General features: G+C 40.5%; 1 protein-coding gene across 4 annotated transcripts in view; it reads right to left on the bottom strand.

The window, feature by feature from the left end:
* GRIK1 (glutamate ionotropic receptor kainate type subunit 1) overlaps positions 1-24,021 on the bottom strand; it is a 574,449-nt gene that overhangs the window by 187,966 nt on the left and 362,462 nt on the right. For all 4 annotated transcript variants that reach the window (XM_089659510.1, XM_089659514.1, XM_089659511.1 and 1 more), the window contains exons 5-7: positions 23,761-23,814; positions 14,547-14,720; positions 2,455-2,598 (exon numbers count right to left, since the gene is read on the bottom strand). In XM_089659510.1, coding sequence (XP_089515636.1) covers positions 2,455-2,598; positions 14,547-14,720; positions 23,761-23,814 — 372 coding nt within the window. The remainder of the gene's footprint in view (positions 1-2,454; positions 2,599-14,546; positions 14,721-23,760; positions 23,815-24,021) is intronic.

The following is a 24,021-nucleotide window of genomic DNA, read 5'->3' as shown; positions in this document are numbered from 1 at the left end:
TGGTTTTAATGGAATGTGTATGATGTAATCAGAATTTATGATGGTTTTGTAATATTAATTTTTTTTATACTTAGAAAATTCAATATAATAAAAAAAATAATAATAATTAAGTGCTGCAGCACATACCTTTTTCAATGGCAGGAAATAGTTCTACTTTTAGTGAGACTTTGTGCAGTTTTTCTTTTTTTTTTCTTTACCCTGCTCATGATTGCACATTTGAAGTCTATAGAAGGTCACTTTAGCCTAAGTTCTGCTTGAGTCAGTAAGTCTGCACTTCATCTCTCTGCATTGCACACTTTTAAAACCAGTCCAATGCTGAATATCAAACAACTGAATTATCTTTAGGCTCAATTCACAAAGCTAACAAACCAGGATAAGGATCCGTTTTTTTTTGTTTTTTTTTTAAAGTGACCAGTATTTTCAGCTGAGCTCAGTAGTAGCTAGTGCTAGTGCTTTATGAACGGATGGTATTGTATTTACTCAACAAAGATCTTTTCTGCAAAACTCAGTGTCCTATCCAAAATGCCTGATAGGCAGCCCAATGGCCAAATGAAGGAGTGAACATGGCAGGTGACAACACTACTGCTAATTGCAAAGCTGTGGTTTAGCGTTGTCAGCTTGAAACCAGAAGGACTTGCAGGCAGGTAAGAAGCTTGCACCAGATAACCAAAAAATGATTTTCATAAGAATCTGCATATATTGAGAAATGCTGGACTGAAAAAATTGATTTTGGGTTTACATATACATGTATTTTATTCCTAATCTCCTACAATGGTAGGCTCCATACCTCTCTATTATTATTATTTAACCACTTCAATACCGGGCACTTATACCCCCTTCCTGCCCAGGTCAATTTTCAGCTTTCAGCGTTGTCGCACTTTGAATGACAATTGCGTGGTCATGCAACACGGTACCCATATGAAATTTTTTGCATTTTTTTTCACACAAGTAGAGCTTTCTTTTGGTGGTATTTAATCACCACTGAGTTTTTTATTTTTTGCTAAATAAAACAAAAAACACCTGAAACTTTTGAAAAAAAACAACGCACTTTTCTTTGTTTCAGTTATAAAATTTTGCAAATAAAAAAAATTTCTGCATAAATTTAGGTCAAAATGTATTCTGCTACATTTCGTTGGTGAAAATAATGATAATAATTGAATTAGAATTTTTTTTTCAAATGTTTCTATTATTTTTTTATCTTTTACTACATTTTGTTTTTTTTACTATTTTATTTTTCAGCATGCTGTGAAAAAAGCAATACAATGTTACCGTAGTAACATTGAACTACTCCGGCAAGTGATCAGGATTTTTTTTTTTTTACACATTGTGATTGCCAATACCAATGTGTTTCATTGATATTTGCAATCATTGTTACTGAATTAAATTGATTCATTCAGTCTTTTGTTGTGATTAGCTGTGATTGGGCAAAGCTGTGATTGGCCCTGTCTGTGTCATGTGACTGCTTTGACCAATCACAACTAATAACTTTATTATTATTATACAGGATTTGTATAGCGCCAACAGTTTGCTCAGTGCTTTACAAAATAACGGGAGACAATACAGCAACGATACAGTTCAATACAAGAGGGATTTGAGGGTCCTGTTCCTTGGAGCTTACAATCTAGGACACAATTGTATACAATGAATGGCATGAGAGAAAACCATCCATTGTATACAATTGATATGTGATCTGCTGTGATTGGTCACAGCAGTCACGTGACTCTGGCAACAGGCCGGTGTAGTGGTATGTCATCAGCTGTGTCCACGGGTGACAGATCACGCTGCTGTGCGCCCCGAGGCCGCGTGAGCGGCTTGTTTTGATAGGACATCATATGACGCCCAGTCACAACGGTGAGTGTCCTGTCCGGCTGTCAATCTGCTATAGGCTGGGAGGGAAGGTGTTATTTATTTCAGGTACTTATATAGCTCTGGCAATTTATGCAGCGCTTTACATACATATTGTGCATTCACAGCAGTCCCTAACCCTCAAGGGGTGTACAATCTAAGGTCCCTAACTTACATTCATACATACACATACTAGGGCTACTTGAGACAGGATCTAATTAACCAACCAGCATGTCTTTGGAGTGTGGGAGGAAACCGGAGTACCCAGAGGGAACCCATGCAAGCACAAGGACAACATGCAAACTCCAGGCAGGTGGTGCTGTGGTTGGGATTCAAACTAGCGACACTAGTACTGCCAGTGGGAAGTGCTAACCATTTAGCCACTGTGCTGGCCAACTTACATTCATACTTACACAAACTACTATTATGGGTTTCCTTTGAACAACATATATACTGTAAAGCATAGAACAGAGACAGAGTTTATTACAAAATGTCATCTATGCCAAACTAACGAATATAATATTTAAAAACCTACAGTAACAGATTCAAGTCAAGTTATAATTTAAATTTCACTTTCCCTCTAAATCAAAAGAAAAATGGCAGACGTACCTCCTTGATGAGATTCATGAAGCGGGGTCCGAATCTCCAGGGTTTGTGCCGGTGGCACTGAAGAGAGCTGACAGTCATCTGTGAAGCTCGCTGGGTGGCGACTGCGACCATGTAGACAGCATCATACATCAACGCTGCATCTGTCTGTGTTGGAGACATAGACAGACTACAATTTACTATAATACTCATGACTGAACAAAGCTGCCTCTATCTGTCATGCTATAGGTGAAAAGCCCATTTATGCAGCTGATTATATCATGAAACCGCTTCTGTACAACATGATGTTTATATCTACAGGTGAGAATATACACTCACCGACCTCTTTATTAGGTACACCTGTTGCATTGCTTGGAATGACAAATTGCTTTTCAACCAATCACATTGGTTGGCAGCAACTCAATGTATTTAGGCATGTAGATGTGGTGAAGATGACTTGCTGAAGTTCAAACTGAGCATCAGAATAAGGAAGAAAGGGGACTTAAGTGATTTTGAACGTGGCATGGTTGTTATTGTCAGACAGGCTGGTCTGAGTATTTCAAAAACTGCTGATCTACTGGGATTTTCACGCACAACCATCTCTAAGGTTTACAGAGAATGGTCCGAAAAAGATAAAATATCCAGTGAGTGGCAGTTGTGTGGCTGAAAATGCCTTGTTGATGTCAGAGGTCAGAGGAGAATAGGCAGACTTGTTGCTGCAACATTCAGATGGTAGGGTCAGAATTTGGCGCAAACAACATGAAAGCATGGATCCATCCTGCCTTGTATCAATGGTTCAGGATGGTGATGGTGGTGGTGGTGTAATGGTGTGGGAGAGATTTTCTTAGCACTGGCAAGGTGTTCCTAATAAAGTGGCTGGAGAGTGTAAAAATCTAGACTCAAGGTTGTTTTTTTTTTTAACCAATGGATATAGAGTCACTTGTGAGCCACTGGAGTTTGTTTCCTATATTCAAAGGCTCCCTTTCACATCCTCATATATATGTGCAATTAAGGGACAAAGGTTATAGTATTAGGGTGCCGCGCTCTAATATTGTGTAAACCTGATTATTATATATAAATAATAAAATGAATAAACCTGGTGATTGAATTCTTCATGGTCATTATTAGACAAGTGCGTAAAATAAATAATATTTTTTACAATATTAGAGCGCGGCACCCTAATACTATAACCTTTGTTTTTTTTTTACATTTGAATTGCATAGTACTGAGATTTTCCTATAAGACAAGCACTACTTGGCTTCTACATCTACTTTTGCTTAGCATTCCATTTATTAAGTGAACCTGTCATTTCTATGCAAGATCAAGCAGCATATTCTTCTAATGCTAGTCCCCACCACTCTACTCCCACTGGGTAGGGCAAAATAACATATCCAGTACTTACAAGTATGGGTTGAGCATGTGAATTACTTCCTTTCCTACCATGTGACAGCACTGATATTTGGCTATTGGTCACTCAGGTACCCAGCATTGGCGGGGAAATTACCCTGAACCCTGTGTAGGTTCCAGGTCAAGCCATTTCACTTTGCCACTGTGGGCAAATGGAGTGCTGGGAGAGCAATGGGAAGGTAAGTAAAGGCTGCTGCTGTGGCCGGCATTAAAGTCAACCTTTTGGTCTACCCTGCATGGGTTTACATTAGTTTATGGTTATTTGATTTGTTGTGCCTTACTATAGCAAACAGTCTTTAACAACTCTCTCAATCCTGTAGCACAGCAAGGAAAGCCTACAATAGGACATTCACAGCAGAAACTGTGGTTCCATACACACCATATGAACAACAGTTTGATGGACAACTGTTTAGCCTGGCATCTACTAGTTAATGGTTTGGTTTAGTTCTTTCACACTAACTTATTTTTCTGTCCTAGCTATCCCTTTTATAGTTTTCTTATAGCCTACAGCAAGTCTCTGACAGTTTTCTGCAGCGTTACCTTTACTGAATATTATGTATGGCCATTTAGTTATGCTAGGAGCCACACTTGAGGGCCCCTCTACTATGAGAATTGACCACTAACAGTCTAGACAAGAGTGCACTTCCAGTCCTGTGGCAACAGTTTGGGGAATTCCCTTTTGTTCCATAAAAACATGGTTTAATGAGGCTGGTGTGGAGACACTACAGTGGCCTGAACAGTGCTCTGAAGAGGGGTCAACTCCATTCTATTGCCCATGGTCTTGGAATATGATGTTCAACAAGCTCATATAGTTGTTTTGGTCAGGTGTTCCGCAAACCTTTGGTCATATAATGTACTCTAGGTTAGCCAGAGGGTGGGTCTCACTCAAGCCCAATGGTGAACCTAATAAATTTTGAGAGTCTCCAAAGTCGGGACACATATATATAGCATTGGGGTGGTTGCCATTTGTTTGAACTGTTGGTGAATCAGTGAGGGGATGCACTGGATACCTTTTCTGCCTATGTGCTGTTGCTGGGTGTCCAGCTCCCTCCAGGCATACCTGTCCATAATCTATCCAATATTATGTATGAACTTTGGAGACTCTCAAAATTTATAGAGTAACAACTGTAGATATACTGAAGTGGCCTCTACAGCTTACGCATATATTTGCAAATGTGTGCAAACAAAACCACTTGTTTTAACGTGAACAGGGTAATTCGGTTTGTTGCAGGCTGGCTGGGAAATGAGCTGGGAATTTTTTGACATGTGTTGCCCTTTCATGTGCTTCTGGCTGCTAAGGCCAGTTATAGATTGGGGTGGTTGCCATTTGTTTGTACCAATGGTGGACTAACTGGTGTTGACCACAGAACATCTTCTCCCAATCCCCAATAGCCAGGTTGATCTTGCAGCACTTTGCGTGCTAGAGAAGATATCTGATGCTGATCTAATATTGTCGATACCTTTTAAAAAAACAAATGAAATATCAGTTTTGGGTTGGCACTGGTAAATTAACTTCTTCTAACTCAATGACTTCTTTGTATTGGTTTGTATCTCCTCTTTCTCTCACAAGCCTATGATTACAATACAACACTCTTTACAACTAGGAAGCATGACAGTATTATTTAGAAGAGAATTTAAAAAGCAGTGGTAAAGCATACCTCCCAACTTTCTAAGATGAGAAAGATGGACCCACAAGTCCTTTCTACCACTAATTCTCATACTGGCTGTTCAAAACAACAAATGCTGAAATTTAGAGGACGGATGAAAGGTTAAGCATTGTAGAATAATTTTGGTAATTAAATAATAAATTGTTTAACGAGGTCTATACCTCTGCACCAAAAATGGGAATAATTAAAGAGGAAAGAGAGGCAAAGGGATTTTGTTTAAAATGAGGGTCAGTCTCCCAAAAGGTGGTACAGTTGGGAGCTATGGTAAGGCCTTACCATGGCTATACCTCTGCATTTTGTTTAAAAATTAAAAAAAAATGTTTTTGAATCACAGTAATTTACTTTAGAGAGCTAATTAGTGCTTTGCGGACATATCACTTTTAAAAGGTAAGAGTATGAAAAAGGTCACATGACCTGTCAAATTCATGTGATCTGTACCTCCACTAATCATGATGTTCTCTCTGCTGCTTTAGCACTGGGAAGTAGACATGTGTAATTTGCTTCATTAGGAACTGAAATTCAGATGTAATTTGCGTGATTTGGATATTCGGATGTATCCAAATCTGCAAATCACAATAGTAATGAATTTTAATTAATCCAAAATAAATTATAATAAAAACAACAAATTCATTCATATTATATAGTTTCACTTGGATGACATGATGGGATGCTTTGGGCCGTTTGCTAATGTTTGAAGCTCCCGAAGTAACGTAATGACATAACGAATGATCCGGATCCATTAATTTTTATTCTAGTGAGAATAGCACGAATATTCTAATAAGATTCTTTTTGTATTGGGGTTGAGAGACCATTCATTTAATTTGTATGTGAGCTGTACAACAAACAAAGTTAGTTGGGAATGGGGAAATGAATAACATAACGAATGAAAACAGAAGTTACACAGTTACATAGTTAGTCTGGCTGAAAAAAGTCAAAAGTCCATCCAATTCAACCATAAAAAAAAAAAGAAAAAAAAAAAAGAAGAAGTTATAATCCTACACCCAAAATACCATGTGAACCGCGCATAAATTAAGTGCATTAAATTTGACAATACATAAGTAATATTGCTTCACATATGCAAAGTGAATAATTGTAACATTCAGTCCCAATATGGAAAAATAAAATGCCCAGGTGTTGAATACTAATTGGTGAACTTTGTGCATAAAATGACAGTTGCTCCTCTGTGCTCAATCGGTGCCCCACATGGATGTGCAGTCACCAGGGGCTGACTGACAACTCATGGGGCCCCCGGGCAATAGGGGATCATGGGGCCCCTGTGTTCTTGCCCACACTCAAACCACACCCAAAAAAGCCTATGAAAGGTACCAGGGGCATCTCATGGGGCCCCCTACTGACCCAGGGCCCTCGGGCAGTGCCCAAGTGCCCAAATGATCAGTCTGCCCCTGGCAGTCACTGTTAGCAATGGACCACCTATCTCTAGGTTACCATCACGCATTGGGCTAGTCCCTAACCAGGCGCTTAAGACCAACCTAGAGATAGGTGGTCCGTGGCTAATGGCGAGTGCACATCCATGTGGGGCACTGACTGAGCACTGTCATTTTTCACGAAGTTCACCAATTAGTATTTAACACCTGGGCATTTTATTTTTCCGTATTGGGAATGAATGTTACAATTATTCACTTTGCATATGTGAAGCAATATTATTTATGTATTGTCAAATTTAATGCACTTAATTTATGCGTGGTTCATATGGTATTTTGTTTGTTTTTGTGTTATTGGTTCACAAATTAGGCCTTCAGCGTACACTTATCAAAGTTGCATGAATATCTATTCCTAAGCGCAACAGCACTATATCTTATTTATAATCCTACACCCACAGTTGATCCAGATGAAGGCAAAAAACCCAGCAAAGCATGCTCCAATTTGCTCCTGCAGGGGGAAAACTGCCTTCCTGATCCCCAGAGAGGCAATCACATATTCCCTGGATCTATAATTTAAATGTTAGTAAGTTCCGAAAATACACATCAAATCAAAACAATGATTATATACTCTCCCGAAATAACGAATTGTTCCGATAATGATTCATTCTAACATAACGATGGTGACGAATTGAAATCATTTACTTAACCAATGAAACCAAAGCGAAATGAAACAAACGTTTCCATCATGCACATCTCTACTTGGAAGGAAATGAGAATTCTGCAGGGGACATTTCACATTGGAGTCTGTGACAGATATAAGGTAACTCAATTTGAGAGTAATAGAACAAATGTGAGATATCAGCGTTGGGTTGCATTGGCCTTTAAGAAGCCAGGATTCGGGAATGCAACAATAAAAAGTCACATTGTACAAAGCACAAAGAGTTGAAACAGATCACAGAGGCATTCTGTCCTTCTAGCAGTGACAGTAATTCAGAAAGTCAGCTGGTTATGTTATTGCGCTGGTTTTGTTGTCAAGGTTGTATATTACATCAGCAGGCTATAAATACAAGACTGGAAGTCAAAGCAGTTTGATAAATATACAACTGGACTTCAGCTTGTCAACAAAGCAGACATTAAATTAAAATAGTTTCTACCAGCAAGACACAGGTGAATGAAAAAGAGTAGCTACAGGGCTTGGTGATCAAGGTTAGATACAGCGCCATCAAATCACACCTTCAGCTGGAGACTGGGAGGTAAAAATAAAACAAAAACTATTAGTCACATCAAGGAGGCCCCAGCTGGCAGCTGATTTACATCTTATGACTGAAAGGAAATCTGGAGTCATTTTCATGTTTTATAGATTTATCCATTAAAGTAGAATTAAAAGGCAAAACTTTTTTTTTCCTTTTTTTCAATGGGAAGGTTATAACCCTTGTCATGTTTTTTTGCCATCTGAGCCCCACTGGGGAGACTTCCATTAACTCCCTTCTGCGTTTAGTTAGACTTTAATCATAAATAATTATCAATGTGTGTCAAAAGTCACTTCAGCCCCAAATTATTTCTGGCACTTTTTGTTTTCATTGTAAATGTCTTAGAAGCCTCAAACATTACATATTTTTTAAAGCAGAAGCCCTAGAAAATAAATGGATGTTTTTTGCATTTTTTTTTTATGTCACACGGTATTTGCGCAGCGGTTTTTCAAATGCAATTTTTGGGAGAAAATACACTTTTTTGAACTTCATTGCAAAAAAACACAATACCTGGCCCATTTTTTGTAAAATATAAAAGATGATGTTACACCAAGTAAACAGATACCAAACATGTCATGCTTTATAATTGTGCACGCCTGTGCAACGGTGACAAACGGCATAAATTTTACTATTCATAGGCAAAGCTTTAAAAGCCTGTACAGGCTTTACACCATCGTAACATCATCTTTTATTTAGAGGAGATCTAGTGCTAGAATTACTGCCCACAATCTGCGCCGATACCTCACATTTGTCAGACGATTGCTGTTTGTGTTCATGGACCGACACGTACATTTGCCTTTGCGCACGAGCATGGGGGGCGGGGGTTGGGGCACCTAACATTTTTTTAAATTATTCTCTTTTTTATTTTTACACTGTCACTTTACATTTTTTTTATATCACTTTTATTGCTGTCACAAGGAATGTAAAAATCCCTGTGACAGCAATAGGCACGTGACAGGTATTTGTATGGAAGGATCTGGGGTCTCTGCGCTTGAAAGCATTAAACACACCAAGATCAGTATTTTTTAATACTTTCAGATTTTTAAAAATGGTGCTGAAAGTTTCCAATTAAACCGGAAGTTTACAATAAAGGAGAGCTGATCAAAGCCAATTCCAGCTTTGTTCGGCTGTCCGACCAGCTGCAGCCATCACTTGCTGCTGAAAAATGGCGGTGTATTTCCTGTGCCTTGATCCCTATAGCTAAATACCTGCAGCGTGAGCTCCAAGGCACTGCTCCTCTGACTTCTAAGCCCACCAGATTTGGAGTGAGAGCAGTGATTTGACTACTATGATGCGCATTGTTCTCCTTGCTGAAGATAAAGCTACAGTGGAAGGATCCCCCTGCTTCTGATTCATTCATTCTGTAGATATGTTTTTTCTGAACCTCACATGCTTCTTCTTCACTATTCCCCCATCAGCCCACCAGTCATTAAGAGGGCTGCACTGACAAGAAGAAGCACAGCCCTATTTCTGTTTCAAGATGGCCACCTCCGTCCAAAGGTGTATAGTAAGACCTGGTAAGTCAGTCCTGGAGAAAAGATCAACTGCAGGGAGATCACAAGTAATACTGGTAATTATCCATTTGACCTCTGTCTGTTTTTTTGAGCATAGCTTCCAAAGTTCTGAACCACTTTAAAAAAAATGGGTTTTAATTTTGCCAGATAGTACAACATCTCCTGTACTTGTTACACAGGAGAGGAAACCAGCTACTAACCCTTCCAATGCTAATGTAGCGCTATTTGTACACTCTTTGCGGCTACTGGGGTATGATGGCGCCACCTGTATAGTAATTAGGAGTAGAGTCCTTATAATCTGTGTGACCAGGACAAGATCTCTAACAAGCGCTAGTGCCTCCACTCAATTGGGGCTTGTGGATAACAAGTGAAATCCCAACTGAGAAATGTATCATCCACAGACAATAATCCACACAGCAGTACATATGAAAGTCCATGTATTGAAGAAATAACATTCAGTGAACCATCCAACATAAAGTATCTTCCAAACCGGAACATTAAAGCATTAACAGTCTTTTCTGCATGTCTCAGTGAGGGGAGGCTGCAACACTTAAAGTCTGAGTTCTCTCTCTCCCAGGAAATCCACACTTCCCTCCTTTTCACAAGTCCCTCCCTGATGACCTCATCCTCAGTGCACAGAGAACAGCAGCCATATTGGAAAAGGGCACAACAAACACTGCATAATAGAAGTATACACTGGAAAATGGGCAAAGAATATATCACATCACTACACTAATAAAATGATTGTGCCCAAAATCCAGCTTTAAATATACATGTGAGGCAGTCCATGCTTTGCTACATATTCAGGCTTCCTAATTAGCAGAGCCACAACATAATTGTGTCCACCAGTCAGGTTTGGTCCAGGTGGGTCAGTGCAGCGTGTGAGCTGTGAACTAGGAGTAGCATATATACCTGCTACCTCAACACTTAATCAACAATCTCAGGAGGTCTGAATGAGGAGATCGGCCTAAACGTGGAAAGTTACCAATGTTTAGGTTTTTACACATTTTCCCAACACCTACATTTATGGGACTATTATGACTTCCTCTTTTGTTTGGACACTGCATAACCATGATGAAGCCCTTTGGATTAGATGGCAACCGGCAAACTTGGTGAAACTGGTAGTGGACTTTGGTCTACCATGGAATGTACTGTATTTTAATTTATTTAAGAAGTCTCAGATATATATCTCTAACACCAAACATCCCATCCAAAAAAACAGCATGCGGACATGTATGATTAGCTATCTTATGGTTTATTTATTTCCCAATTCTGTGTTTTGCCCGGAGCTTTTCTTTAAGAGCTTAATGTAGAATATCTCTCCATCCTTCATTAACCATTCCCTTTGTTCATGCTGCTTTGTGTCTAGAAAACGTGACACTATCATTCAATAGCTTTTAATGAAAACATCACAGATAATGCTTTATATGGAAATAGGAGCCATAGAAAGCTATACAATTTCACACAAAAAAAGGTGAATTTGCCATATAATGCGTCATTAGGTTCCTATTTCCACGTTTTTCATGCACAGAAGGCAGCTCCATAGGCCCAATACTAAATACAATATATGCTGGTGATCTAGGGCAAACAACATTTAGCCCTTTTTCATTTATAACAGTCATAATAATAACTGTAATATGCTGGCTATTTATTCCAATAATTCTCTGCGGCAATACATTTGTGCGGAAGAGATCTCTAGATATGAAATGTGGCCTCATTAGACCCAAAGTTTACAAGGAAACTATGTTATCAGAGATGGGAAGCTAAAAATATATGTCTTTTGTTTGCCATTTGTTTAACACGAGAATATGATTTTCCTTACAGTGGCCTACACACATTGAGACTAAGAACCCATTCATGATTTACATATTTCTTGGGTAAAATGTATGTGTTTTGCCACAGGAAAGAAACATTCATTTTAGTGGAGCTTTATCAAATCATATCACTGCAGAGCACCTAGTTTACAACAAATTCATAGATTGTGGCAGGGGTGGGAGGGGTACATGGACATAGGAGGATTTCATCTAACAGAAAAGCTATTAGCACAAGGGTGCTAAAGGAATTACTCCTGAGTAACTTCTTTTAGGGTTCTATAGAGCTGTTTCCCAAGATTCTTCCCATAGACTTTCATAGATTTGTCTCAAATATCTTTTCATAAGTTTCTGTAGTTCTGTCTTCTGTGTAGCTTCGTATAGGGGTCTATAGGTCTGTCTTCCGTGTAGCCTCCCATATGGTTTTACATGACTCTCTCCCAAGTAGCTTCCTAAAATTTTCTAAAGGGTTGTCTCCCAAGTATCTTCCCATAGGGTTTTATAGGGCTTTTTTCCTGAGCATCTTTCCAAAAGGTTTCTACAGTATAAAGTTGTCACCTCAGTAGCTTCCAATAGGGTTCCATATGACTCTCTCCCAAGTAGCTTCCCAAAGTGTTCTAGAGGATTGCCTCCCAAGTATCTTCCCATAGGGTTTTACAGGGCTGTTTCTTGAGTATCTTCCCATAAAGGTTCTATAAGGCTGTCTCCAGAGTAGCTTCCAAAAGGGTTTTATATGACTCCTTCCCAAGTAGCTTCTGAAAAAATTATAAGGTTGTTTATGGAGTATCTTTTTATAGGGTTCTTTAGGTCTGTCTCCTGTGTGACTTTCCATAGGGTTCTATCTACTGAGCAGCTTCCCAAAAGATTCTAAAGGGCTTTCTACAGAGCAAGGTCATGTTGTACCGTATGTTCATTTAAAGTGGACATGAGTCTATCTTGATCCTAAATAATCTGTAAGCTCAATGATCCCAGGTGAGAGCACAACTGGTGAAGGTGTGAGCATGGCGGTGATAAGAGTTAAATATTGAAAGCTTCATGGGTGGAAAGTGAAATAAAGAAAAAATATTTATATACAGTAAGGCACTTTTATTGTCACATTTTATTTGCACATTTTATTATTATCTGGTTTATACATGAATGATTATTGTGTTGTGTTTTGTTTTTAATGATAAACGCTGTACCATTTGGTATTTAAAGTATGCCATTAATGCACCTTAGTCCATGTACACAGGTGTCAAGACCATCATGGTGTCCTCCATTGGAAATGCTGCTATATCTCCCCTTTCCACATATTTTAGTCACTGCATACCAACTTTCCAGCCTGACGCTCTGCTCTGTATTATTTGAATTACAGTAAACCACTTTGGTCTTTTGACTTCAATTCAAACTAAAGTGCTGCCACTGGAAGACTACAGGCTGTCTCTTAAATATTTTCCCACAGGGTTCTATATGTCTCTTTTCCACTTAGCCTTCCTTGGGATTCTATAGGGATGGCTCACATGTAGCTTCCATAGGGTCCTGTAGATTTGTCTCTTGTGTAGCTTCCCGTTGGGTTCTATAGGTCTATTTCCCTAGCAGCTTCCCAAAGGGTTCAGGAGCAAAAACCTATCAACCACTATCAACCAAACATGGAAGAGCAAATGGAACTCCACTTTCCATGGCTCCATGGCTCCATGACTGGTCTGTCAAGCAAAGCTTTAATGTTTCCAGGAAGTGTCAGAGCTTGATTCTAAGCCTTGTACTCCACAGTCCTATACCAAATCATTATGATGGGCAGCCTCAATGGCCAATAGGAATGTGCAGGAAGCAGAAAGGAGCATGTAAGCTTTGCCTCTCAGAACAGTCCAGAATTTGGACCTTTAGGTGCCTGCACTTGTAGCTGCAGCACTTTTTGTTTTTTTATTTTGTTAACTACTTCTCTTTAAGAAGCTCCAGTCAAGCAGGGTATTTCATTTTTTATGGAAAATGCACTTTTATTTTTCCTGTTGCATAAACAATGAAAACAACAAGCAGAGTTGTAGTGGTGGATAATAATTCTTATCTGTAATTGTATAAAAGCGCAGTATTTATTAAGCGCTCTGGCCGATGGACAGTGGTGTAAATCTAAGTCCTCATTATCACTGTGCACCACCAGATGCTCCAGACTATTAATCAGTTGGTAAACTGGAAATAATGCTGGCGCAGCGATAATATTTTAATGTCATGGCAATTTCTATATTAAGCTCTGGCCTATGCATTGTTAGGACTGTGGGTTTTTTTTCATCAACTTAGTAATACAGATGGCTCTATAAAATGGAGAGCTAAAAACAAGCCATAAAAAATGATATACAGTCTTGTACAACAAGAGGGAAGAATGCCAGAGAATACTAAACTGATAAATAGTAAAACTAATAGGGGTTAATCAGCATAAAACAGCAGATTGAGGGTTAAGTCAAGAGTTAGGGGCATACATTTGAGAAGATATAAACCCTAACTGAACGACGTTTAGTTTACTAAAGCACTCTGTATCATATGTGATTGCTATTTGTTTTTAAAAAAATACTGTTTCCACCTTTTTTCTTCCATATCCACCTTTTTTTCTTTCTTTCTTGCACTGAGGCTACTTATCTTCTGTTTACGGTCGGGGTGCAAGTCATTACTCCAGAGCGGTTCCTCTTGGTGACAACAGACCATTTTTGCACAACAAATGTCAGTATGGCTAGTTGTTGTCCCCATTGGAAGCTGGTGACATCACAGGAGCACAATTGGGAGACAAGCACAGGACGTTGTTGCCCTATAACAGGAAGTACTTGAACACCTTAAGACCTGCATGGCAGAATCATCATATTAATAAAGCCTCAAAGCTTAAATATATGAGAATGACTTTAAGCTCTATGCCATACTAGCGATACGCACCAGAAAAAAAATTAAAATAAAATTCACCCAAAACCACTATAGGGTAAGATAATAATTAAAAATAGGTTAAAAATGTCTAAGTACAGGGGTCCCAGCTGAGAAAAACACACGTCAGTTATTACTGCTCTGACACTATAGCACACAAATAAATAGGTGGAATGCTCTTATAGCCACTTTAACTTCTACTCACAGTCATCATTCCATCCAGAAGGCCAGTCTCCGGTTTGGGTGGTGCTTGCAGACGTTCCATCGACCATTTATCAACCACTGATGACACCTGAGGATTGTCAATATTCAGAAGGCGGAATCCTGTCATATTCACGCCGCTGTATCTGTATGGCTCAAGGTCCAGGGCAAACAGGTCCTTGTAAAAAAGATACAACATACATCAAATGTTAACGCAGCAAAAGTAATTATTTTATTGGGTGACTGTTATCTAATACAAAATTAAAATACTTATTTTGAGGAAGAGAAAGAAAAAACTAGGGCACAATTTCACAATTCTGGATTGAAGCAATGTCATTTAAACATGTATTACTGTAATGCATGGGTATAAGTGTGTCGTGGTGCAATGCCATTCATTATTAAATGCACAAGGATATAAACAGCAAAAAACTCACCTGTGCCATCTTTTCCTATACTCCTTACACCTCCCTCCCTCCTATTTTTTATATTTTCTTTTCTCTTCTTTCCTCCTCCCTTTCTTTCTGCCCTATCCTTCCTTTTGTCCAGGCCCATGCCTACTGTGGATCCTGTCCTGTATCTTTCTTCTCTCAACCTTTCTTAATCTAGGTTTCCCTACAAAACTCTGGTTACCTTCAAAAATGTTATACTCTACTCTTCATCCCCTATACATCTTCTGACACTGGATTGCACCCCCATACAAATTTCTGTTACTCAACCTTTACACAGATAGATCTCATCACAATTCCACATTGACCTACAGTATCCTCCTTTGCCACCGCATTAGTGGGGGCAACAGGGAAGCTCTCACTTTATTTGTCTTTGATTAAACTTGGCGTGGACAGTCTTGGAGAATATGAACTACTCTCACTGATTGATGATTAGATCTGTTCTGTCAACCACACCCTTTGAAGGACCATTTTCATGGGAAGGGTGTCTTGTTTCGTATTCTAAATGCTTTCTAAATGTAGGCACCCTCTGTATGCATCCTTTCACAAGACACACTCTACTGTTATACTTTTTTGTATGAAAACTTGGAAAAATAAAGTACTAAATAAAGATATATGTGTGCTCCACAGATGTGAATACTCAGTTCTTCATTGTTCATTGTGTTGTGAAAAATAGTGCATGTGCATTTTTTCTGTGCATTTAGATGCATTGAAAGCCCATTTATGATAATTTGGTGTGAGCACATTCAAAAATCTGAATAGGTCCTGTGGATATTTGGTTATTTGACAAAATTATGAAAAAGTCATTTGACACTGAGGCGATAGTGAGGTCCTAATAAAGCTAACAAGCAGTAGAGCAACTTCAAGTGTTATAGAACCAGTACAATTTCTGAATATAAATCGAAATACCTACCGTATTTATATTTGCCTACAAAATTATAGATGAACTTAAAGTGTAGCACTAAGATAAGTGGACCTGGCATTTCGTCTGCCAGCAATCAAGATGGCTGAAGATGCTGATGTCAGGGTCTGGATGTGAACCCAGGACCTCTGCTGGGTCAGGCAGTAACTCTTCTTGCTGAGTCACCTGAGATGCTGGCCAGTCTCCGTTTTGATCCATTAGACAATATTTTCTTGTGCATTGTTTCTTGTGAACCTTGAACTCTTTGCTCCTCCCATGAACTTTCTATTTAAGCCATGCCTTTGCACTTCCTGATTGCCAGATTATTCTGCTCTATCCAGCCATTATCTTTCTCTAGTCACTCCTGCTGCTGTCTGTAACTTTGATACCACTCATTACCAACCTTTGGCTTGTTCCTCGACTACGCTTCTGCTTGATCCCAACTTGCAGCCACTTGTTAATGCCCTTTGGATTGTTTACTGAATACACTTCTGCTTGATTCCTCCCTGCTATATCTGCTGCTGGCATGCTCATCTTCTGGTGTGACGATCCTGAGGATCTCAACCTGGTATTAACACACAGCAAAACCCATCTCCACCACCACGAGCTCTGGTGAATACTGGCTAGTGCTTAAAACCCTGCACCTTGGGTGAGCCTGCGTCAGCCACCTGGATGACCTGGATATACACATATCTGCTTGTCGGTGGGAGCCTCTCTATTGCTATAACTACTAGTCTCCGAGCCTGATCTCTGAACGTAACAGCTGAAGCAGGTGCTGGCATCGGCAAGGGAGCTCCTGGATGTGGCATCACTGGAGAAGGGGAGAGTATAGTTGACTTCAGTTGCCCTTTCAATTATTTGCCAGTATCCACTGCATACCAGAAAACAGGTTGAGAGTGGAGAGAGGGAGGGAGACAGATTCTTCTGTAAGGCATAATGGTGTCATTTAAACATAAAATGTTTTAGGCCTTGCCACCTAGAAGGGTTGGAGGGTTTGTAGTAGACATGGACCATACCAAACAAATGAACCAAGGCTCAGTCATCAACCAATATATGATTGGATACAGAGGTAATACAAAAAGGTGAACAAAAGTGTCACCCCAGCCCACCAGCATATACAGTAGTGTGGTAAAAATGTGTGAATCAAAAACTGGCCTTTTCCTGGCCTCCCTGTAAGAACACCAGTTGCCTAGCTGTCTCTGTCTTTACACCTCTTGAGTCATTGACTAGGAACAAACAGGTAGAGTAGAAAGTCAGAATGAAGTTGGAACTTCTTATCTGCAAATGAACCTCTCCTGGTGCTCCCCGCACATTGTTACCTCCAAAAAAACTCAATAATTTCTTTAAAATTGGATATTTCAGTAACTTTACAAGTCTGCATGATTACATTCCTGACATGTCACAACATACATCAACAGCACAATTATTCTGTGAATGAGCGTGTGATAGACCAGGCTCTTTGGTTTCCTTTCAGGGTGGCAATGTTGTCAACCCTTATTTTAAGTGGTGTTGGAGAAACTGAGTATCATTCACCTACTGTGGTGGAATTTTTAAGCGATGTGTAACAATAAAGTTGATTTTTTTTAATTTACATTAAACCGCTGTTGGTTTCCTTTGTGAGGCTGCTTTATGTGGGTGCCTCCCCTTTGGTGACACTTCCAAATACTTTTTGTCTACTGTATGTCTTATTAGCCTTATAGGACCCCACCAATTATCCGGTGAATCGGTAATGTGATTGTCAAACCTTTTAGACTATACTATTATCGCTTTAACTATGGGTTTATGTCAATTTTATTAGACCCATAAACACACTAAATTTTATCTTTTTTGGTTTGACCTCTATAGGGGTCACCAGACACTGACCCAACTTCTAGCAGGGCTCAACAGCCAGGTGACGTCATTGATAACTCTCACCACATCTACTGCAATGCCATAATAACTTCACGCAGAGGCAGCATATAGATAAACGTCTATACTGAAGAATGAAGCATAGGAACACAGCCATTTTGGTCTTATGCCTCAACACAGTCCAGCAAAGAATTCTCTTTCTCTAAGTTCTGTCATCAGTCCTATTAGTACCTTGCATCCATCTCCAGGGGAGCCCCTTTCCAGGGTGGAAAGAAAAGGGTAAAGTCTATGCTTCCTAAGTGCTGTCTTCCCTCATGGCTCTGCTTCCTTTGGCCAGCAACCTACTCCTCTCTATAAGCTCCCCTCACCATATTTAAGGGAATCCTGCCAGGAAGGAAGTGAACTCACCCTCCTTCCTAAAAGTATTTAAAAGAGCCACATCTTAAGTAGGCCACCTAGTGGGCTCAACCTTAACCTGCATACATGCTGCAGGTGTGAAGGAGCATTTCCTCAGTCTTCTCTTGCTCAGTGATCAGACTGCAATCTGGCTGTTGAATGTAACCTTGTAGAAAGTCAATAGCCAAAGCAAAAAGTCAAAGTGAAGTTGGAACTCATAATCTGGATGCTCGTTCCAAGATCTGTGGAACATATTGAAGGCACTGGACCCAACATAACAGCCAGAGAAAAAAAAACATTTTCAAAAAGTCAGCATTGGTGGTCTCCATATTCTCAGTACAGGTTTCCTTCAATGCAACTACAAATGGGTTGAAACTTAATGTATTTCAGCCGTGTGTCTGACTGACAGACCTGCCACTTTCACATATTTCCGCACTTTTATGATGTTTAGATACTTTAAAGTTAGACATTTCTTAGAGCACATAGAAGGATTTTGCTTCAGACGGCAGAGGCGAAGGCTATTAACGCAGCATCATAGCTCAAAGTTATTCCACTAAAGCCGGGAATGAGAAAATGAATTGAATTAAGGCTCAGTGCTTTAATCCCAGAAGGGAGCTCGTTATATGCTTTGGCTCCCCTACTCTTTACTGTATGGAAACTAAGCAGTGAAAACTGTAATAGAATTACAAGGGGGACATAAGGAGTCCAATAATTAGAGTGAGTCACAAGGAATTGGAGTCATTAAATCATGATTAAGAACTCGGTGCACCCAAACCGAAAATTTCACGCCTAATATAATGAAATGTCACAATAATAATGAATAGTTATTTCCCAGTTAGCAGATGAAAAGGGTATATTAAAAGAGTTTCTTTGGGATTTAAAGAGCTGTACCAAAAGTATACAGATATTGTCCTATAGACATGGGTATTTTTAGATGTTAAATAATAAATGAATGGTACAGGGGATGGTTGGCAAGTGCATACAAATGGGCAAAGTCCAGGAACAAAAAGATTGCAAAGTTTTTGCAGAATAAAGAGTCTACACCAGCCTTTCCCAACCAAATTTCCTTCAGAAGTTGCAAGGGGTTCCTTGAGCAATGTCTGCCTCTAGAATATGCTACCGCTAGCTACTAGGATCATTTTAGGTATTAATAGGGGAAGGGGGTGTCAATCCTTCAACTGACCATCAATGTGGTCTTCTGCACTAACCATAAATGTAAGGGGTCACTTTTTCATTACCATCACTAAATTATTATTATACAGTATTTATATAGCGCCAAAGGGTATGCTCAGCGCTGTACAGTAGCAAGGGGGACAGAACATGAGACAAGACAGTAACAATACACTACACGAGGAGTTCGAGGGCCCTGCTCTTTCGAGCTTACAATCTAGGTGGGAGGGGAAGTTGGTACAGGAGGAGATGGCTGTGGGGGATGGAGTGGTGGGAGGAGTGGAGGAGGTTAGTGGTTAGAGGTCGGGTGTTAGGGGAGGTTGGGGTAGGCTTCCCTGAAGAGGAGGGTTTTCAGGGTGCGCCTGAAGGTGAGGAGGGTAGGTGACAGTCTGATGGATTGGGGTAGGGAGTTCCAGAGGATGGGGGAAGTCCTGGCGAAGTCCTGTAATCGGGCGTGGGAGGAGGAAACCTTAGAGCTAGAGAGTAGGAGGTCCTGTGAGGAGCGGAGGGCACGGGTAGGATAGTACTTGGGTATCAGGTCAGTTATGTAGTTCGGGGCGGCATTGTGAATGGCTTTGTAGGTCAGAGTTAGCAGTTTGAATTTGATGCGTTGGGCAATCGGGAGCCAATGAAGGGATTGGCAGAGGGGGGAGGCAGATGTGGAGCGCTTGGTGAGGTGGATGAGTCTAGCCGCTGAGTTTAGGATCGACTGTATCACTGACATTGAAAGCTGTTGCATAATAAGCCAGGTGCCATTGGTAATTTCCTGGTTATAGTGGAGAAATTTGATTGTAATCTCCTTCAAGAAGAAGGACTGATGATTCTATATACTCTGTAAAGCACTGTCTAAGCACTGAATGGGGAAAGAACAAAGAGAGGGCGCACAGACCTAGTGCATTACCATAAAAAATGTTTAATAAAAAATAAAGTAGGTGTTGTACTCACAAACGACAATATAGTCAAGGCACATCATAAAAGAACAGCTGGGTCAACACCGCGCTGAGTAACAGTCCGCAGTAGGGAGTTTAGACATCCAAAAGGCTGACGCGTTTCGAGGACTTGCCTCTTCCTCAGAGCCAACTCTGAGGAAGTTGGCTCTGAGGAAGAGGCAAGTCCTCGAAACGCGTCAGCTTTTGGATGTCTAAACTCCCTACTGCGGACTGTTACTCAGTGCGGTGTTGACCCAGCTGTTCTTTTATGATGTGCCTTGACTATATTGTCGTTTATGAGTACAACACCTACTTTATTTTTTATTAAACATTTTTTATGGTAATGCACTAGGCCTGTGTGCCCTCTCTTTGTTCTTTCCCCATTCAGTATATTTGGATTCCCCCGGTCCATTTGAGGGCAGCAAGGTGTGCATGTTCCAGGACATTCTTAATGTGGTTGTAGCCTGCATCGAGTCCATCCCCAAGCGCAGGAGCATTTGTGTTTGCTGGTTCACTGTCTAAGCACTGTCATGTCCTCTTTCTTTCCCTATAAAGCAGTGATCTCCAAACAGCGGCTGGATGTGGCTGTTTGCTTGCTTTTATACAGCCCTCGGGGCATTATTCCTCCCACTCTGAGCAACAGTGGGGCATAGTTTCTGCAACCGACACTGATAATAGGGCACTCGTCCTATTACTGACAATAACGATGGGACACTATTCCCCCCACTAACACCAATAATGGGGCACTATTTCTCCCACTGACACCAATGATGGGGCACTATTCCCCCCACTGATACCAATGATGGGGCACTATTCCTGACAGCAACAAAGGGGTGCTATTCCTCCCACTGACACCAATGATGGGCACCATTCCTCCTACTGACACCAATGATGGAGTGCTGATTCTCCTACTGACACCAATGATGGGACACTATTCTTCCCACTGACATCAACTATAATACACTTTTCCTCCTACTGACACCAATGATGGGATGCTATTCCTCCTACTGACACCAAGGATGGGGCACTATTCCTCCCACTGACAGCAACAAAGGGATACTATTCCTGCCACTGACACCAATGATGGGGCACTATTCCTTCCACTGACACCAATGATGGGGTATTATTCCTTCCACTGACACCAATGATGGGGGACTATTCCTTCCACTGATACCAATAATGGGGCACCATTCCTCCCACTGACACCAATGATGGAGTGCTGATTTTCTCACTGGCACAAACAATGGGACACTATTCCTCCCACTGACACCAACGATGGGACACTATTCCTCCCACTGACACCAATGCTGGGGCACTATTTCTCCCACTGACACCAATGATGGGGCACTATTCCTCCCACTGACACCAACAATAGGACACTATTGTTTGCACTGACACAAATGAAGGGATACTATTCCTCCCACTGACACCAATGATGGGGGCTATTACTCCATCTAATACCAATGATGGGATATTGTTTACCTCTACTGATGCCAGGGCACTTTCCTTTCCCACAATTTGTCCCCTCTAAAGATTGATAGACAGCAAAGTGGCCTATTGTTTGGAAAGTTCGAGGATCCCTGCTAACAAGAACAAATACACTTTCTGACAAAGTGTGATTATCTTTTATGTCCCCTCCTCCAACCTAAAGTACTCCACCCTCCCCTCTCCAAATGCATAGTTACCTGTCTCCAGCAGAATTTGTTTATATCCTTCCAGTAATACCTTGTTTGCATTGGCCATTCTTGTGTAGTCGCTTCCCATGCACTTCTACAAAGCAATGTCCCATAGCTTTAGAGACATTCCTATAGAAGTCTGTGGGCATACAGGTAAGTTTGCAATGGGGAAAGGGTGAACAAAGTTGTTTAAGTTGGAGGACAAAAAGGATAAGTACCCTTTATTTGAAAGTGCACTTATCCGATAAGGTTTCACTCCATGCAGAAATTTTGAAGGCCATACAACAGGGCTTGAAAAAAACGCTCGCTCGCTCGCTCACCAAATGCGAGGAGAAATTCTCTAGCGGCGAGCACAGATGATGGAGCGGCTGTGCTCCAAGCCTCATTGTGAAGCCTAGTTCAGGTTTCCGAGTCCAGTTTCCGGCTTCTTCGGCACCGCCACTGAGGGGACAGCTGCAGGAGAGGTCCGCTCTCCTCCGCTGAGAGGAGACACCCTCTCCACCGCCGCGGGGGACTCAAGGAGTAAGTGCTGTATGCATGTCATATCACTATAATGGAGTACAGGGGAGCTGGGATATAAATTACTGTATGCATGTCATATTACTATAATGGAGTACAGGGGAGCTGGGATATACATTACTGTATACATGTCCTATCACTATAATGGAGTACAGGGGAGGGGGATATACATTACTGTATACATGTCATATCACTATAATGGAGTACAGGAGAGCTGGGATATACATTACTGTATACATGTCCTATCACTATAATGGAGTACAGGGGAGGGGGGATATATATTACTGTATACATGTTATATCACTATAATGGAGTACAGGGGAGGGGGATATACATTACTGTATACATGTCATATCACTATAATGGAGTACAGGGGAGGGGGGATATACATTACTGTATACATGTCATATCACTATAATGGAGTACAGGGGAGGGGGGATATACATTACTGTATACATGTCATATCACTATAATGGAGTACGGGGGAGCTGGGATATACATTACTGTATACATGTCATATCACTATAATGGAGTACAGGGGAGCTGGGATATACATTCCTGTATACATGTCATATCACTATAATGGAGTACAGGGGAGGGGGATATACATTACTGTATACATGTCATCACTATAATGGAGTACAGGGAAGGGGGGATATACATTACTGTATATATGTCATATCACTATAATGGAGTACAGGGGAGGGGGATATACATTACTGTATACATGTCATATCACTATAATGGAGTACAGGGGAGGGGGGATATACATTACTGTATACATGTCATATCACTATAATGGAGTACAGGGGAGCTGGGATATACATTACTGTATACATGTCATATCACTATAATGGAGTACAAGGGAGGGGGGATATACATTACTGTATACATGTCATATCACTATAATGGAGTACAAGGGAGGGGGATATACATTACTGTATATAGTTTTATATTTTGGACTCTTTATTCTAAAGAAAAATGTAATTTCATAAGCTTTAAGTGGGCGTGGTTGGGGGGCAGGGCTGGGGGCGAGGTTTGGGGTGGGCCGGGGGTGGGGTTGGAGGCAGACCTGGGCAAGGTTGGGTGGAGCAACTGATGGAGAGTAAGGTTTGTGCCTGGCTAGTAGGTCTAGACTCGAAATTTTAAGCCCTGGCATACAAGATACACTGAAAACAATTCAACTCAACAAGGACATACGTGAACTCCTATGTACTCATACAACTTGGAGCTCCATGCAGTATAAGCCTGCTTGACTCGCTTCAAATCCCATAATAAAACGGTTATATAAAACCATAATGTTATGGCAGTATTATTCAGCTTTGGCTCTTACCATAGTTGTAAAGAAGTAGTGATAGTATTCAGTCATCATCCCCATAGAGAGAATCTAAAAACAACCAAAAAGAATACAACAGTTAGACATTTGTTGAAAGAAATGGAAACTTTATTACTTGAACATCATTGAATTTCTACATAAAACCAGACATGGGAATCAGATTTTTATTTTCTGAACTTTCAGTCTTTGACAACAGAAGGGCCCATTCACATGACACACTTCTTGCAGTAAAACACGTGCATATTAATGTAAGATGAT

This window comes from Staurois parvus, unplaced genomic scaffold (genome assembly GCF_062004578.1).
Source record: "Staurois parvus isolate SC_StPar_1 unplaced genomic scaffold, SC_StPar_1.0 ptg001162l, whole genome shotgun sequence".
NCBI lineage: Eukaryota > Metazoa > Chordata > Amphibia > Anura > Ranidae > Staurois > Staurois parvus.
This window is presented reverse-complemented; position numbering and strand designations above follow the sequence as displayed.